This window comes from Bombina bombina, chromosome 2 (genome assembly GCF_027579735.1).
Source record: "Bombina bombina isolate aBomBom1 chromosome 2, aBomBom1.pri, whole genome shotgun sequence".
Lineage (NCBI taxonomy): Eukaryota > Metazoa > Chordata > Amphibia > Anura > Bombinatoridae > Bombina > Bombina bombina.
This window is the reverse complement of record NC_069500.1, coordinates 622104956-622122345: the sequence shown is the minus strand read 5'-3', so window position 1 is coordinate 622122345 and position 17390 is coordinate 622104956. Positions and strand designations below refer to the sequence as shown.

The 17390-nt window shown below is 40.5% G+C and overlaps 1 protein-coding gene across 1 annotated transcript in view; it reads right to left on the bottom strand.

Moving 5' to 3' along the window:
• The window catches only part of UHRF2 (ubiquitin like with PHD and ring finger domains 2), a 499671-nt gene that overhangs the window by 95431 nt on the left and 386850 nt on the right, over positions 1–17390 (bottom strand). The window contains exon 9 of the mRNA XM_053702563.1: positions 16874–16981. Coding sequence (XP_053558538.1) covers positions 16874–16981 — 108 coding nt within the window. The remainder of the gene's footprint in view (positions 1–16873; positions 16982–17390) is intronic.

The following is a 17390-nucleotide window of genomic DNA, read 5'->3' as shown; positions in this document are numbered from 1 at the left end:
CATGTGCATTGCTATTTCTTCAACATAGGATATCTAAAGAACAAAGGCATATCCTAGCCACTGCCTCACCAGCCTCTGACGTCACTGACACATATATATACACACATACATACACACACATACATATATATATATATATACACACACATACATATATACATACACACACACACCAATTTAAGATGGAATAAACATTCTATTAATACATGACATAACTCTTGAGGGCATTAGTTCACGTGTTTCATGTAGATAACATTGAGCTCATGCACGTGAATTTATCATGGAGACAGCGCTGATAGGCTAAACTGCAAGTCTGTCAAAAGAACTGAAATAAGGGGGCAGTCTGCTGAGGCTTAGATACAAGGTAATTAAAGAGGTAAAATGTGTATCTTGTTCTTGCCAGATCTATAGTTTGTACAGATATGTCAGCAAAATGGATACCATTGAAATGGCTCGCTGATTCTTTTACATACTTTTTGACATCTCTGATGTGCTCTCCTACTCTTTTCCTGATCTCTCTAGAGTCTAGAGGTTTTCCCTATGTATTGACATTTACACAGATTACAGGTCAACAACATGTAGACCACCCACTGGGTATTGCAGTTCGCATAGAAATTAATCTCAAATGTTTGGTTAGTTACACTTGATTCAAATGTGTTACCTCTTAGGATGGTGGCACAAGTATGGCAATTTCTTCTTCCACATCTATAATTGCCTTTGCTGGTTAGCCATTTAGCTTCATCACCTGGAATCTTGCCTTTCACTATGCCAGGGGACAGTGTTTATGCTAGAGTTTTTGGTTTCTTGGATACAAATTTACAATTCTTTACAAAGGCTACAAAACATTATCCCCCAATAGAAGGTGCATATGTTTTCTTAAGATCTTAACTATTGTTTTATACTGTAAAGTATATTCAGTGGTAAAAACTACAGAACAAAATCAATATCTTTGTGTCCCTTATGTTTCTGTTGATTGCTGCGTGTATTATAGAGTTTCACCTCTTTGCAACGCCGCATCCTGACACCCCAAACATCTCATACAAGCCATCCCAAAGGAGCAGTTTATTAGAATACGAAAAAATACACAATTAGATGAAGTTTATGAGAATCAGTCTATGAAATTACTTGATAGACTTGTTAATAGGGGATATGGAAGAAATAATAGAGAGGTGTCACAAAGAGGTGAAACTCTATAATACAGCAATCAACAGAAACAAAAGGGACACAAAGATAGTGATTTTGTTAATTCTGTAGTTTTTACCACTGATTCTAGAGTTTTAACTTTTTTGCGACACCTCTCTATTGGAACTTTTTTTTATTTTTAAATGCATAAAAAAAGCTATGTTTTTATAACTGAAATTGCGGGCCTGTATAATTTATTTTTGTGCAACTAAGTAGTAGCAAGAGAGAGTGCATAGCAATGCACATGACTTATAGTGGAGGAATTAACTACATATAAGAAGAGGCAGCTTTCAATAGTCAGAAGCGAACCTGCGTGTTTTAGCAGAGTGTGCAAACAGGCATTCTGCAGGAGGAAGAGTTCATGACCTAGTGATTCCAAGATGGCGGCGCCCATTAAAACACAATATAAAAAGTAGAAGAAAGGAAATCTCTCTTTAAAACTTTGCTTTTATTTACATAGCTTAAAATATACACAAGCCATCAGACCAATGAATTATATAGTTTTATTAGTGATATCAAGTGTGGATGTCTGCAAATCAGGGCCGGTGCTAGGATTTTTGGCTACACAGGTGAAGACACAATTTACCACATACTCTGCTATTACGGCTTCCTAAGAAAGTGTTCTAGTGATGTGTTAAGCAGCTATAGATATCTATTTACTCTATAATAATAGAGAAAAGAGATATTGGTTATCACAACAAATTATTGACCGGTTAATATGATTTATTATAATAGCTATAATGGTTAATTTCTGCATGATAAAGTACTAAAGTGGTGGCTTTGCACAACCTAGTAAATCAGTGGTAGCTCTGCATAGTGAATCAACCAATGGTGACAATATATCACCTATTTTTCAATATTATTCCTAGAATGATACTAGGAAAACATATCAAGCTGCAGGCAGAAATGTTCTCCAGCAGAGAACCTGTCCAGCTGCAGACGGCACTTGGCAAAATGTAACACTGCAGAAAAGCACTGTTGTTCAAGCCTGCCCCCAGCTTTTGGACAACCAATTGCATGACACAAGCAAGTTTCAGGTGATTTATTTTTGCCACCTATGATAAGAAGCAGAGACTGCTTCTTAAATTTCTGGATGCAGACTCACTCTTGCAAGCCTGAACTGCAAGTTCTTAAAGCTGTGAATGTATCTTGGTAAATTTTCGCACAATTCCTACAATAGATTGCAATTTGCAGTGAATTATTGGCATTTTTTGACCAGGAGACCAGTACAACTACCACTGTATAGTGATAATGAACATTTATACAGTAATAAACACAACACTCTGCACTATGTGATAATGCAAGTCATCTATACACTAATAAACATGCTGCACTGTATAATTAATGCAGACTACCAATACAATGATGTATGCAGCACTCTGTAATGATGTTGACGGTTCATACACATAAAAACAAAACAGGCTTCCCTGTATAATTATGATAAGTTTGATGGTGAGAACTCTATGCTGCATAACGATGCCAAAACATTTATACACTAAAAATGGACCCGCTGCACTTTACAGGGGCTGTGCAGTGAGTTATTTCAGCTGTTCTGGCTGACTTGCATTCTCAGCCTCCCTATGTTTCAAGGAAGTCCCCTCCCATTCTAGCTTTTATTCCACCACATATGGCCTCTCCTATGAAGCAAGGCAGCCAAAAAATAAATATACACATATGTCATACACTAAATTTGCACACACCCTTTTCAGCGGCGACGTAAGACAGTCGCCTTTTCTGCACAGCCATGTTTTGTGTGTGTGTACATGTATGTTTGTGTGAATATGTGTGTATGCATGTGTTTGAGTGTATATCTGCTTAAACATGTATATTAATATGGAGAGACAAATAGGTAAATGCATGTGTATGTATATATTTGTGTATTTGTATGTATATATGTGTTAAAGTTTTTTGTGTATATGGATGTGGATTTGTGTATGTTTGTATGTGTGTTCATTTGTGTTTGAGTGTATATGCACATACGGGTGTATACATATGCTTGAATGTATATCTGCTTTAATAATACCTGTTATCAGTGCCGCGAGTCGATTAAGTTTGAGGTTGTGCGCTATACAAGTATCCAATTATTAATGTGCATGTGGATATGGAGAGAGATAAATAGGTAAATAGATGAGGTTGTGTGTGCGCTCACACACTCTAGTGTGTATCTGTGTGAACGTTTTTGTGTATTTGGAGGGATTAATAGGTGAATAAATGTGGTTGTGTTTATAATAAATATCTGCACTAGAGAATATTCATCACTGCATTAAATTTCTGGACTTAAACTCCAGATGTGCTATGATCCAGACAATGCTTCTTATATCACAGAGCCCTGTTTACATTTAGTTCCTATTATTTCAACTATTATAACAACAATTTGGTTCTCTTATCTATAAAATCAAACATTAAACTGGGGGTTTCCAGTACCAGGTTACAATTTGGTCAATAGCGCCCAGCACCTTGCTAAAATAACAGAGAGAATGAGATCCAGCATCCTTAGTCTGTGATGTAATAAATCTGTTATTTACACATTCCAAGACAGCAGCTTCTACTTACCTTATTTAAGGAAATTGTTAGTTTGGCAAACCCCATCTCAGTATAATAATAGTAGAGAAAGTGAACGGCAGGAGTGAGCGATCAGTATAGTGGTGTGGGGGGCGCCCTGCACGCACTATTGCAATGCCAATTTTGTATTGCCCTAGAGCCAAGGCACTGCTGGCAGTGTCAACATAAAAACAAATTTAAAAAAAAACTACTGCAACACGGTCACTGGCTTAGTTTGTGTGCCCCCACTACTGGGACGCAATAAGGTGGTTGCCTTGTCAGCCTTATGGAAGCACCAGCCCTGCTGCTAATACTCCAGAAGGAGCAAAAATCACTTCACCTTTAAAAAGCTTCCCACATAGAAAAATCCTCCTGTGGGATGGAACTAGGCAAAGCTAGTAAGGGAAACCTATAGGGCACCCTAGGATGCTGCACCTTCAAAAGTGCCTCTGCTTTCCTGGCCGATAGCTGGAAACTGAGTCAGGTGGGAATAAAAATAAAGAACAGTAACACATTTGGCCCAGTATATGGCCTTTTTCAACTCTAATATGACCCTGAGGCACTTCCAGATAGCATTCAAAACTTACCTGCAACAAAGGTAAAATCCCCAACCAAGCATATCATCCACAGCTAGCTGTACTCCAACAATAAGCCTCACTGCTTCATACACAATATGCATGTAGAAGTTCCCAGACCTAGCTACACTAAGATGGACAGAACTAAATGTAAGAAAGGATGGAACATGGGTAGTAATTGTATGGTAAATTTGGGGAGTGGTCAGTTCTATCCATTTGCAAAAGGGGCAGGGAGAGCTAAGATATGAAGTCAATTGGAAACAACTTTCCAATGTACTTCTATCATCTTATGTTCTTTATTCTCTTGTTATACTTTGTTGAAGAAGCAGCAATGTACTACTGGGAGCTAGTTAATGCATTGGGTGAGCCAATAACATGAGGCATTTATTTGCAGCAACCAATCAGGTATTCCTTTAAACAAAGAATATCAAGAGAACAGAACAATTGAGATAATAGAAGTAAATTACAAAGTAATTTAAATGACATGTTCTGAATCACAAAGAAAACATTTGAGTTTTATATCCCTTTAATGTGATCTATGCTAGAAAGCTTTTAAGTTTAAAATGCCTCTAAATATTTATAATATGTTAGCACAAGCATTTGAAGTAGAATTGAGAAAAAAATATCAACTACATAAAAACAAAAAGACCATTAAATATAGAACTGCATAATCAGCAAATATAGAATACAAAGCCACTGTAAAAACATAAATTATGCTTACCTGATAATTTCATTTCCATCTGTGGGAGGAGAGTCCACTGCTTCAGAATTAAGAACCTGGCCACCAGGAGGAGGCAAAGACACCCCAACCAAAGGCTTAAATACCTCCCCCACTCCCCTAATTCCCCAGTCATTCTGCCAGGGGAGCAAGGAAAAGTAGGAGAAATATAAGGGTATAAATGGTGCCAGAAGAATAATATTAAATTGAGGTCCGCCCACCGGAGCAAACGGGTGAGAGCAGTGGACTCTCCTCCCACAGATGGAAATAAAATTATCAGGTAAGCATCATTTATGTTTCCATCTTAATGGGAGAAGAGTCCACTGCTTCATTCATTACTTGTGGGAACATATACCCAAGCTCTAGAGTAAACAATGAAAAAAACGGAAGGGTAAAAGGAGGCGGACCCTATACTGAGGGCACCACAGCCTGCAGAACTTTTCTCCCAAAAGCTGTTTCTGCCGAAGCAAAAACATGAAATTTGTAAAATTTTGCAAAAGCATGTAAAGAGGACCAAGTAGGACATAGGAAAGGAACCCCTATCTCTTGATTGATGTTGCGAATTGACACAACCTTAGGAAGAAAACCTACCTTGGTTCAGAGAAAAGGCTTATCAACATGGAAAGCCAGATAAGGAGGGACGCATTGCAAGGCAGTAATCACAGATATTCTGCGCGCAGAAGCAATAACCCGTAGAAAAGGAACCTTCCAAGACAATAATTTAATGTTTACTTCATGCATAGGCTCCAATGGAGCCCGTGCAAAACCTAAAGAACAAGATTTAAATTCCAAGGAGGAGCAATAGATCTAAACACATGTCTGATCCTAGTAGAGCCTTAACAAGTGACTGCACATCAGGAAGCTCAGCGAACCTCTTGTGCAGTAACAGACAGTGCCGAAATCTGTCCCCTCAGGGGACCTGCAGAAAAGCCCTTCTCCAGTTCATCCTGGAGAACAGAATAAGTAGGTCCTCCACACCTTATGATAGATGCGACGAGCAACCAGCTACAAGCTTGAATGAGAGTAAAAATAACACTACCAGAAAAACCTCTCTTGGCTAGGAATAAGCGTTAAATCTCCACGCAGTTAGCCTCAGAGATTTAGACATAGATGAACAAAGAGACCTTGGTCAGCAAATCCCTGTGACAAGGTAACTTCCACAGAGGAGATGACATCCCCACTAGTTTGTGAACCATATCCTTCGTGGCCAAGACGGAAGACTCAGCATCACTGACACCTGCCTGAAACGAGCCACTACACTAGGAAGTAGTGGTAACGGCCGTAAAAGATAAATTGGATTGAACCTCCAAGGCCTCGCTAATGCATCTGTTAGCTCAGCCTGAGGATTCCTGTACCTCGACCCATATCTGGGTAACTTTGTAATGAGACATCATAAGATCTTCCTCTTACAAATATCTGCAAACACTCAGGATGGAGACCAATCCCCATGATTAAAGTATTGTCTGCTGAGGAAATCTGCTTCCCAGTTGTCCACACTAGGAATGTGGATCTCTGACAGCAAATAAATGTGGGTCTCTGCCCACTCCAGAATCCGAGATACTTCCGTTCCACTGCTTCAGCATGCACAGTTGCAAAAGTCTGAGGTGAAACCTGGTAAAGGAAACTATGTCCATGCTGGACACCATGAGACCATTCACCTCCATACACTGAACCACAGATGGCCTTAAGGAGGTCTGGAGGGCAAGACATGTCGAGCAACGTCTCTGGTCTGTTAGAAATGTTCTCATGTTCATGGAGACTATTATAGTACCTGATAATTCTACCCTGGTACTTGAAACAAGAGAACTCTCTCTAGATTCATCTTGCATCCATGAGATCGAAGAAGACAGAGGAAAGATTCCTAATGGTCCACTCTCCGAAAAAACTTCTTGAAGAATGCTGCGTTAGCCAGGAGCTATGCTCACCACTATACCAGCTAGACCAAACAGAGGATCAATAAACTGGAAGTGCTGGTCCAGGAACACAAACCTTAGGAACTGGAAGTTGTCCTTGAGGATTGGTACGTGAAGGGAGCATCTTTTAGATCTATTGTGGTCATGAACTGCCCTTCTCGAATGAGGGGAAGAATGGACCTATTGTCTCCCTCTTGAACGAGGGGACATTTAAAAACTTTTTTTAAGCACTACAGGTCCAAATCAGCCGCAAAGTTCCCTCCTTCTTTGGAACCACGAAAAGGTTTGAATAGTATCCCAAACCTCTCACTGCGATAGGCACCGGGACAATAACTCCTAAGAGGACAGATCCCGTATGCACCCCAGAAAGGCTTCCCTCCTTTCTGGTCAGGAAGACCGGAGAGAGGGGAGGAACTGTCCTTGGGTGGCTGAGAGTTGAAACCTATTTTGTAGCCCTGAGCTATGACCTACAGGAAATGTGACCTTTAAATATAAGTTTATAAAGAGCAGCGCCAGGTATTATTCCCCAAAGCTCCCTCACAAGTAATTTTCCCTATAATTACCGTTAAATAATACACAATAACAAAAAATCAATAGTAGTTTGGGAGCGCTAAAAGCTAAATGAGAAAATTCTGGAAACTGATATATATTTTATCAAAAATATATTTATTAAAATAATATAAAACATGTATATAACATTTAGAATAGATTGTGGGACGTCTCCCTTTGTAGTTTAAGAACAAGTAAAATTTACTGCATCAAAAAAACACTTTTGTATATTTCTCTAAAAGATTCCACCTAGGTTTTTCTTTTTCACCTTGAATCAATTATCTTTTAATTTCCACCTTAATTCTGATGCTAAGTAGTCGTAAGAAATTTCTCAGATATTATATCGTTTCCTACTTTTGTATTGTTACTTTGTATCAGATGGAAACAATTTACATTTCATAGTCCAATAGATTGTTATTTCAGTTGTTATCTTTTTGTAGCAATGTCTTTTGGTGTATAGTGTATAAACAGAGTTGTCTGTACTTAGTAAAAAATGTTGATATTTTTTGATGGGGCTTACCGGTTCTTCTGACACGTCTGTGTCTGATGGTATCTCGGTCTCTCTTACCGGTTTTTTCTTTTGTGTCTCTCCTCCCTGTATACTGTAGGTATCTCCGATATCGAGAATAGAAACCTAGACCATGCTCCTGCGTGTATGGGTTTCCTTCTCTGCCGGTTTGTAGCGAGTTTGGCCTCTATATTCAGGATCTCGTTTTTTCCCCCCGGCTGCTTCTTGATACAGGTGTGCACGTCTCGGCGTGTAGAGGTAATCTTGGACTTGTAGTACAAACGGCCGTTTGTTTTTTGAACTTTCTTTTCCTCAACTTCCTTCGATAGGGGATAGGTAAAGTTGTTAGTCCAATTTTTTTTTTTTTTAATTTTTTTGAAGGCAGGTAATAGCAGGTAACGTCTACGCGTTTCGCCAGCAGGCTTTGTCAAGACGGATAATGACAAAGCCTGCTGGCGAAACGCGTAGACGTTACCTGCTATTACCTGCCTTCAAAAAATTGGACTAACAACTTTACCTATCCCCTATCGAAGGAAGTTGAGGAAAAGAAAGTTCAAAAAACAAACGGCCGTTTGTACTACAAGTCCAAGATTACCTCTACACGCCGAGACGTGCACACCTGTATCAAGAAGCAGCCGGGGGGAAAAAACGAGATCCTGAATATAGAGGCCAAACTCGCTACAAACCGGCAGAGAAGGAAACCCATACACGCAGGAGCATGGTCTAGGTTTCTATTCTCGATATCGGAGATACCTACAGTATACAGGGAGGAGAGACACAAAAGAAAAAACCGGTAAGAGAGACCGAGATACCATCAGACACAGACGTGTCAGAAGAACCGGTAAGCCCCATCAAAAAATATCAAAATTTTTTACTAAGTACAGACAACTCTGTTTATACACTATACACCAAAAGACATTGCTACAAAAAGATAACAACTGAAATAATCTATTGGACTATGAAATGTAAATTGTTTCCATCTGATACAAAGTAACAATACAAAAGTAGGAAACGATATAATATCTGAGAAATTTCTTACGACTACTTAGCATCAGAATTAAGGTGGAAATTAAAAGATAATTGATTCAAGGTGAAAAAGAAAAACCTAGGTGGAATCTTTTAGAGAAATATACAAAAGTGTTTTTTTGATGCAGTAAATTTTACTTGTTCTTAAACTACAAAGGGAGACGTCCCACAATCTATTCTAAATGTTATATACATGTTTTATATTATTTTAATAAATATATTTTTGATAAAATATATATCAGTTTCCAGAATTTTCTCATTTAGCTTTTAGCGCTCCCAAACTACTATTGATTTTTTGTTACTATGACCTACAGGACCCATGGATCCTGCACGTCCCTGAACCAAGTGACTGAAAAGAGCAACAGATTGCCCCCTACATGATCTAGGAGAGGACCGGGGACCACCTATTCATGCCGACTTAGACTCGGCGAGGTTCTTGCTCTGCTTGGATTTATTCCAGGACTGAGCCTGCTTCCAAAAGCTCTTGGTTTGCTCAAGCTTAGCAGAGGACTGCTGACACGGGCTTAATCAAAACGAAAAGAACAAAAATTGTCCCTTAGACTCGTTCATATTCTCTTGCGGTAAGAAGGGCCCCTTGCCCCCTGTGACCGTGGAAATAAGTGAGTCCAGGCCTGGACCTAACTAAATCATTCCCTTAAAGGGGAGGGAAAGAAGTCTAGACTTGGAAGTCATATCCGCAGACCATGACTTCAGCCAGAGCCCGACGGGCCTGAACAAAAAAAATTTGAAGTCTTAGCATTTAGGCGAATAATCTGCCTAATAGCATCACAGAAAAAAGAATTAGCAACCCTCAAAGCCGTAAATCTTTCCTGAGTAACATCGAGGAAACCCCCGATCAAATTCTATAACGAGTCACACCAGAAGGTAGTTTCTCCAGCAACCACGCCAACGGCCGCCTCCGGTTGAAACAACCTTCTTAACAGAGTTTCCATCCTTTATCCATGGGCTCTTAAAACGAAGAGCTATCCTCAAACGGGATAGTAATACGTTAGCAAGGGTGAAGATAGAGCCATCCCTTTTAGGGACGGAACCTCACAACTCCATTGAGAGTCCAAGACCAGGAACGATTTATTAAAAGGAGAAGAGAGGAACAATCCAGTCCCATTCAGTCTTAATAATGTTCGCCATCTAACAGGAGCAGGGAAGGATAAGGTACCACCCTGTCCTCAAACTCTATCCAATTTAGGAATCAAAGATTCCTCAGGCAATTTAGCCTCTGGAACCACTAAATTCACCAAAAAACTTCCTTTAGAAGAAAGCGCAAATTCCTAAAAACTTAAGTCTGGTTCCTCTGCACCCTGAGGTTTAGAGGCAGCAGACTCCGACCCAGAATGTCTCAGAAATAACTTTATCGTCTGATAACCCTATCAGTTAAATCCAATAAATATCTGATGTACTCTGGGAAGGAGTGCAAGATGTAACCTTTCGCTTGCGCTTAGCAGGGCGAGGCAAAGCATTATAGGCCGTAGACACTGTCGTCTGAGCTGCGCAGTAACGTCTGGTGAAAAAATGGCCCCCCTCCAGATGGAGGATCAGCAATGCAACGGGAAACTGCATGTGTAGAGAGTTAAGCATGTAGGGTATGCACCTCACTGGATGACAGAGGTGCAATAACCGGAGAATTATAGAAATAAAACAATATTTTATTCAAAAAACCTGTACCTTTATATCCCAATGCCTACAGCATTCCACACCTCCCATGACCCAGACAGTACAGAGAGTTAGAACTCCTCTCTGATAGACACCCGGTCAGGAAAGAGGGAAAGAATCATATGGTGCGCAATGCAGGAGCGTCCCTGCTATGAGAAAAAGCGCGCCAAGCTAGTAAGCTGCATGACTCTCAAAGTGAAACCTGTATATTCCATAACAGCCTATAAGCCCATTACATCTCGCACACAAAAGCTGCATAAAATCAAACATATAAGATTATTCCCCCCTGTTCATTAATCCCCCTCAGGAGATATTAACCCTTGATTCTATACAGATAAAAGGAGTTACACTGTCTTTCAAGTGTGTCTACACTGTGGAACAGGAACACAGTCTTTCAAGTGTGACAGGTTAGTAGCATCGCTCCTGACATTGACTTGAGAGTAGAAGGCAGGCCGCAAAGCTCATCAACGCTGATTGCTTAAGGAGCTGTTAATATGAGTCGGGATGGTTTTGCAGAAGAATTCCCCCTGCATCTCCGGACACTAACTTTCACCCATGCTCTCACTGAGAGGCTGACAGCACTACTTAAAACTCCAGTCCCATTGCTTAGAGTACTACCCTCCATAAGAGACTACTCCAAATCTTCCAACACTTCTCTGCCAACCTCATGTGACGAAAAGCAAAGAATGACTGGGGGATGAGGGGAGTGGGGGAGGTATTTAAGCCTTTGGCTGGGGTGTCTTTGCCTCCTCCTGGTGGCCAGGTTCTTAATTCCCACAAGTAATGAATGAAACAGTGGACTCTCCTCCCATTAAGATGGAAACGAACATAATCTGAATTTCAATTGAGTAGATTTTGTTATGACAAATTTCAAAGTTAGTTCCGTTTTTCTTCCCCCCACATCATGTGATAGAAATCAGCCAATCACAAAATTGATATACATATATACTGTGAATGCTTGAACATGCTCAGTATAAGCTGATCCCCAGAAAGTGTGCATATAAAAAGATTATGCACATTTAAACAATGGAAGTAAATTGGAAGGCTGCACATTTATCTGAATCAGGAAACTTTCATAAATCCAAATAGAGCGTGCTATTTTAAACAACTTTACAATTTACTTCCATCAACAAAAAGTGCAGTCTTAATATTTACACTTTTTGAGTCACCAACTCCTACTGCAAGAATTAACAGAATATACGTATATGCATTTGTGATTAGCTGATGGATACATGAGTGGAAAACAAATTTGTCAGAAACCCCCACATAAATTATGCTTACCTGATAATTTAATTTTCTTCTGATGGAAAGAGTCCACAGCTGCATGCATTACTTTTGGGAAATAAGAACCTGGCCACCAGGAGGAGGCAAAGAAAACCCAGCCAAAGGCTTAAATACTCCTCCCACTCCCCTCATCCCCCAGTCATTCTGCAGAGGAACAAGGAACAGTAGAAGAAATATCAGGGTGAAAGGTGCCAGAAGAACAATAAGGACGCCCCACATAAAATGACGGGTGGGGAGCCCCAGTGACACTGACACACAGCCAGTCCAGAGCCAAAATAGAGACTGCAAATGGACTCGACTAGGCCAACAGTCCACCAAGAGACACCGTCGCCCAACAGACAGTCCCCCACCACTCACCCCTCACGAATGAAGGGTAAACCACTCGAAAACCCCAAAGGGAACAAGGCCAAGGAGAACAGAGAAATCGAAAAGTCCCTCAATGCAAAAAAAAAGCACTTTCAAGAGTGGGCCCAGATCAGAGACCCAAATGAACCCAAAGAGGGAAGGAGGACATGCCCATACCAGGCGAAACCCGGGAAAATACCGGGCATGGAGACCGAAAAAACATCTCTCCAACATCCTGCAAGCATGGAACGCAACTAAAGAGGCAAAGTCCTCCCAGCGCGTGCCCATAGAATACCCAAGTATTCGACCATGAAAGAGCGTGTAATAGACCCAGGCGAAACCCCAAGTTTGAGAACACAGCACTGCTCATCATATCAACCTCAAAAGGGAGAAGGCTGAGTAGACCTCGCCTGAAAACAGACAAGGCCATAGACCCAAGTATCTATCAAAACAAGGCCCCACAGTCTGACATGGAACCAGCAAGGTTCCAGGTGGAACCAAGTCCACCTTCCACTTCCCGACCAGGAAAAGCCCCTAGTAAGGACTCCGTCCACAAGAAGCGAATATCTCTTAAGAAAAAGGCAAGAGGCCAGAAGAGCAACACTGTCCTCCAGGCCCGAAGCCACCAGCTAAACGGGAAAAAATACCCCGCAAATGTCCTAGAAAGGACCCCCCACACAAGTAGTTCACCCAACATAGGCACAGCCAACCCATTCACCTGCAGAGCAGAGAATCCACGTGTACCCTGGCAAACTAACAAGGGAATGCAACCCTAAGGGGTAACAGAAGACCGGAATCCAGCGCGAGCAGCTGGGTAGGAACCCACCATACTTGAGGTGCAAGCCACTCAGCGAACCCCAGATGACATTGGTTACTCTTTGGCAAGGAGTAATAAATACTCCGATAGACCGGGCCAACCCTCACCCAGTCAGGTAGATGGAGCAAGGACATAGCGCAAGTTCCCACCACCGTGGAACATCCCGACCAGCCCTGAGATCCAAACAACCTAAAACAGGGACAGGAACAAAGCTCCCGAAACCGGAAGACTCAGGAAGAAAAAACAGGTCCGGGTACCTAATAATTCAGGCAACTATACCCTGGAACTAAACACCCCGACTGGCCAAAAAGCCAGACAAAAGGGATGGAGCATATCCAGAAAATCCGGACAACGCAGAGAACTCGAAAGCTCCGACCAAATGAAGGAACCACTCCTAGATAAAGTCCAACTACCAAGGAGCAAAGCTAGAAGTCAAATAAGAGACTTCACAGGCCACAGGGGATACCTCGAAGTTCCCAAAATCCTATTAGCAGGGCTAGTCTCCCCATCACTTCCACACAGGCAGAGCACACGGGGGAGAGAAATGGTGCTAAACCTTCCCAGCTCCGGGAAAACCCAAGCTAAACAAGTCCCCACCGGGATCAACCAACGTCCCGAAACACAGGCCCCCAAAAGGAGATCTAACCCACCTGGGACAATGGAAAAAGACCCAAGGTCTCATAACTCAGCCAGACCCTACGCGGCCTAGAGTAAGAGCCATATCTATAAACAGCTAACACGCACCCCCCTTTAACGCACCCCCCTTTAAAGGTGCCAAAAGCTGCAATAGGTTTCAAAACACAAAACCTTCTGCAAGCTGGATAGCTTTCCAAGCTGTTGGATCAAGCCCCATAGGACCATCCAGGAGCCTAAAAAGTGAAGGAAAAACTACTCAAACCACGCCCGAACACAAGGTGAACCGTACAGTCCAAAAAAGTGTGGCCAACCAAAATGCTGCGTCACTTCCAAAGGTCTCAAAGTTCCAACCACGAGCCCATAAACATCACACATAAGCAGGATGAATCACATAACAAACATGATTATAAAGCCCCCTGTTCAATAACCCCCCTGAGGAGATATTAACCCTCGATTCCAAGATACTAACAGAGACTCACTGAGACCCTTATGTCATATAGTTAGCCCTGCGAAGGTGTGGTAGCCTCTTGGGAAAACATTCACATTACATTGACAAAGTAAAATTAAACAAATTTACTGGATTCTACGCCGTGGAACAGGAACACGGCCTTTCAAGTGTGACGAATAGTGGCATTGCCTCCGCCATGGTCTTGAGAGAAGAAAGCAGGCAGTGGAGCGAAGTTTGACAACACCGATTGCTTGAGGAGCTGTTAATATGAGTCGGAATGGTTTCGCAGAGAGACTCTCCCTGCATCTCAGGACTCTAACTTTCATCCAAGCCCTCACTGAGAGACTGACAGGACTACTTAAAACTCCTGTCCCATGCCGAAGAGTACTACCCTCAATAAGAGACAAAAACAAAAATGACACATCTTTGCCAACCTCCTGGGACGAAAGGCAAAGAATGACTGGGGGATGAAGGGAGTGGGAGGAGTATTTAAGCCTTTGGCTGGGTTGTCTTTGCCTCCTCCTGGTGGCCAGGTTCTTATTTCCCAAAAGTAATGAATGCAGCTGTGGACTCTCAATTTAAGAAGAAAATCTACTATTCATTTTAAGTTCAGACTAAGTGCTATCGCTTTGTCTTTTGATCATGCATTTGTTGATTACCTAGGATAAAATTAGGTCATACAAGACAATCCTTCCAATATATATATAATTATCTTATCACAATATGAGCCGCTGGATACCAATATCTGCAGAACTAATATTTTTTTTTTTCTATTTTGAACAGAAATACATTTCAAACAGAAATACATTTCAAACGCTCCTAAGAGAAGAAGATTTAATTGTACAATGTTCCATTCAGAATGCAGGCATTCTTCTTAACCTCAGCTGTTTCTATGCCAACAGAAAAAAATGCTTCAGAGAACATCATTCCTGAATTCATATAACCATATTGCTCTTCACTGTAAAATAAATAGAACAAGCTGAACAAAAGCAACGGAATGAAGTGGAGCACACATATGTGCAGACACCAGAAAGGGATATTTAATACACCATAAAGTAGAAAAAATATATGAGATAAAAGAAATTGGGCTGGAGGAAATCGCTACTAAAACTATTAATTACCACCCTATACAATATGTTCAGTGGTTCTTGGACAAGTAGAGGCAACATATTATTATAATAATACTACTACATTAGAAGTATGATAATTACTACAACAAAATTATAAAACTGAGTAACTCAGTGTTCATTATAAAGCATGAACATAAATATTTTTCTCCACAAGAGAACTAAAAAGTCTTATAAACCCGCTGTGCAAACTGAAATTCATTTATTTTTTATTTAATATAAAATTCAACTCTACTGGCTCTCAGCTAAGCTCCATGCAGTTAATTACATTCTAAGCTGCTTCAAGGCAGGCTTTCAGATTAGACAAAAAATGTATTAGTTTTGCAGCCAATCTGCTGTGAACCCACAATGGAAACATGTATGCTTTCGTATTTTCTGTGCTAGATTCATCACCTTCATGCAGTCTTAACACTTCATGTCCTACAAATGGTGCAGATAGCTGAAAAATAATTACTCGAAGAAAATCGAAGATAACTCAACACGGCTACATCTTTGATGTGCTGTTCTAGTCTAATACTTGAGAGGAATTACTTATATCCAATATGACTGAAAAAATCTGAAGCCTTGGTGTTTACATGTAACCATGAGAGTGTACTTGCATCATTATTGTTCTTTTGCTTTAGGCGTTGCAGTACAAATTTGTTTTCCATCTTTTTTTTTTTTTTTTTGCGTATTGTTTATTCTGTTTTGGGCTTTTTTTCTATTTTTTGTATCAAATCGAGAAAAGTTTTTGGAAGGCTACAACCAGAAAAAATTAAGCGTTAAAAGGACCAAAACATTTATCAGATTTAACAGCATATATATTGCCCGTTACAAACAATTAGTATATACAAATGTAAGAAGGGATATAGAGATGTTAAAATAAGGTGTTTTTTTTTTTTACTTTAAAAGGTGTTATTTACCTTCCTCACTGTGTTGTGCGTACACTTCAGCCTGCAACTTGAATTTATGAAGCAGGGTTTAAATTCTGAATAAAATCATCACATATTTTTTATTTTTTTTAAATTAATTAAAAAGTTTGTATTTTAAAATAAGTTGGAATTTTGGAATTCTGGATTTGGGGATTCGTACTTTCTACTTTTATTATTTATTTTGTCCCCTTTTTCCTGTAATTTTTTTTATTTTTTTATTGTGGGCTTTCTTAGACCAAGAAGGAAGGCAACAGTGAATCACAATTAAAGAACACTAGTGGTGAAGCCCATGTACACGGGCAATTTTCTTTATTGCAGCGATTCTAACTGCGCTCCCGCCCGGCCACGCCCCGCCGCTACCCACGTACTGCCCGGGCCTCCCGTTCGGTCACGTCTACCACGCCCACTTCTGCCCGGTCCCACCCCCCGCTGCATGCGCAACTAATGATGGTGACTGACGCGTTACAAACGCGTTTATAGTGTAGATTATATTTTCAGAGTTGTATTGGTGCCTTTTAAAAATTAAACACACACACAAGAAATATAAACGATTGATAAAATAAATGGAACCTCGTCATTATCAAGTTTATAAAACGTAAAAAAATAAATAAATTACAAATACCTGCACTCTAAATTTCCAGGTTGCACCAACAGGAACACCAGGGATGGGTCCATAGTGATTGGAAGGTACAATGGTACATTCCTTTGTGCGACCCACACAAGCCATTCCCTAAGGCAGCATAAAAAAAAAAGTTAGCAAATGTAATGCATTTATCATAGCCCAAAGTGAAAGTACAATACACAGTTAAGAAAGATACATGTAGTTAACCCTTAAAAATAATTGATGTAGAAGTAGTCAATATAAAACTTGAATCAATGAGTTGGTGGAGTCATGGACAATGGGAGTGTTCTTATAAATAGGGGAGCTCTGTAGCAGAGGGACAAGACTCTTTTTTACAGTATTTTGCAATTAAAAATGAGATTCAGACCCAAGAGAAACTTTACAAAGATTCCATGTTTGAGCGAAGCCAACAGTAGAAACATTTGTATCACTCCACTGACCAAAGGCAGCAGAAGCCAGAGGAACGAGTAGCAGTTTCTGCTGGTTATCAAAGGGAACAGGAGACAATAATGAAGCT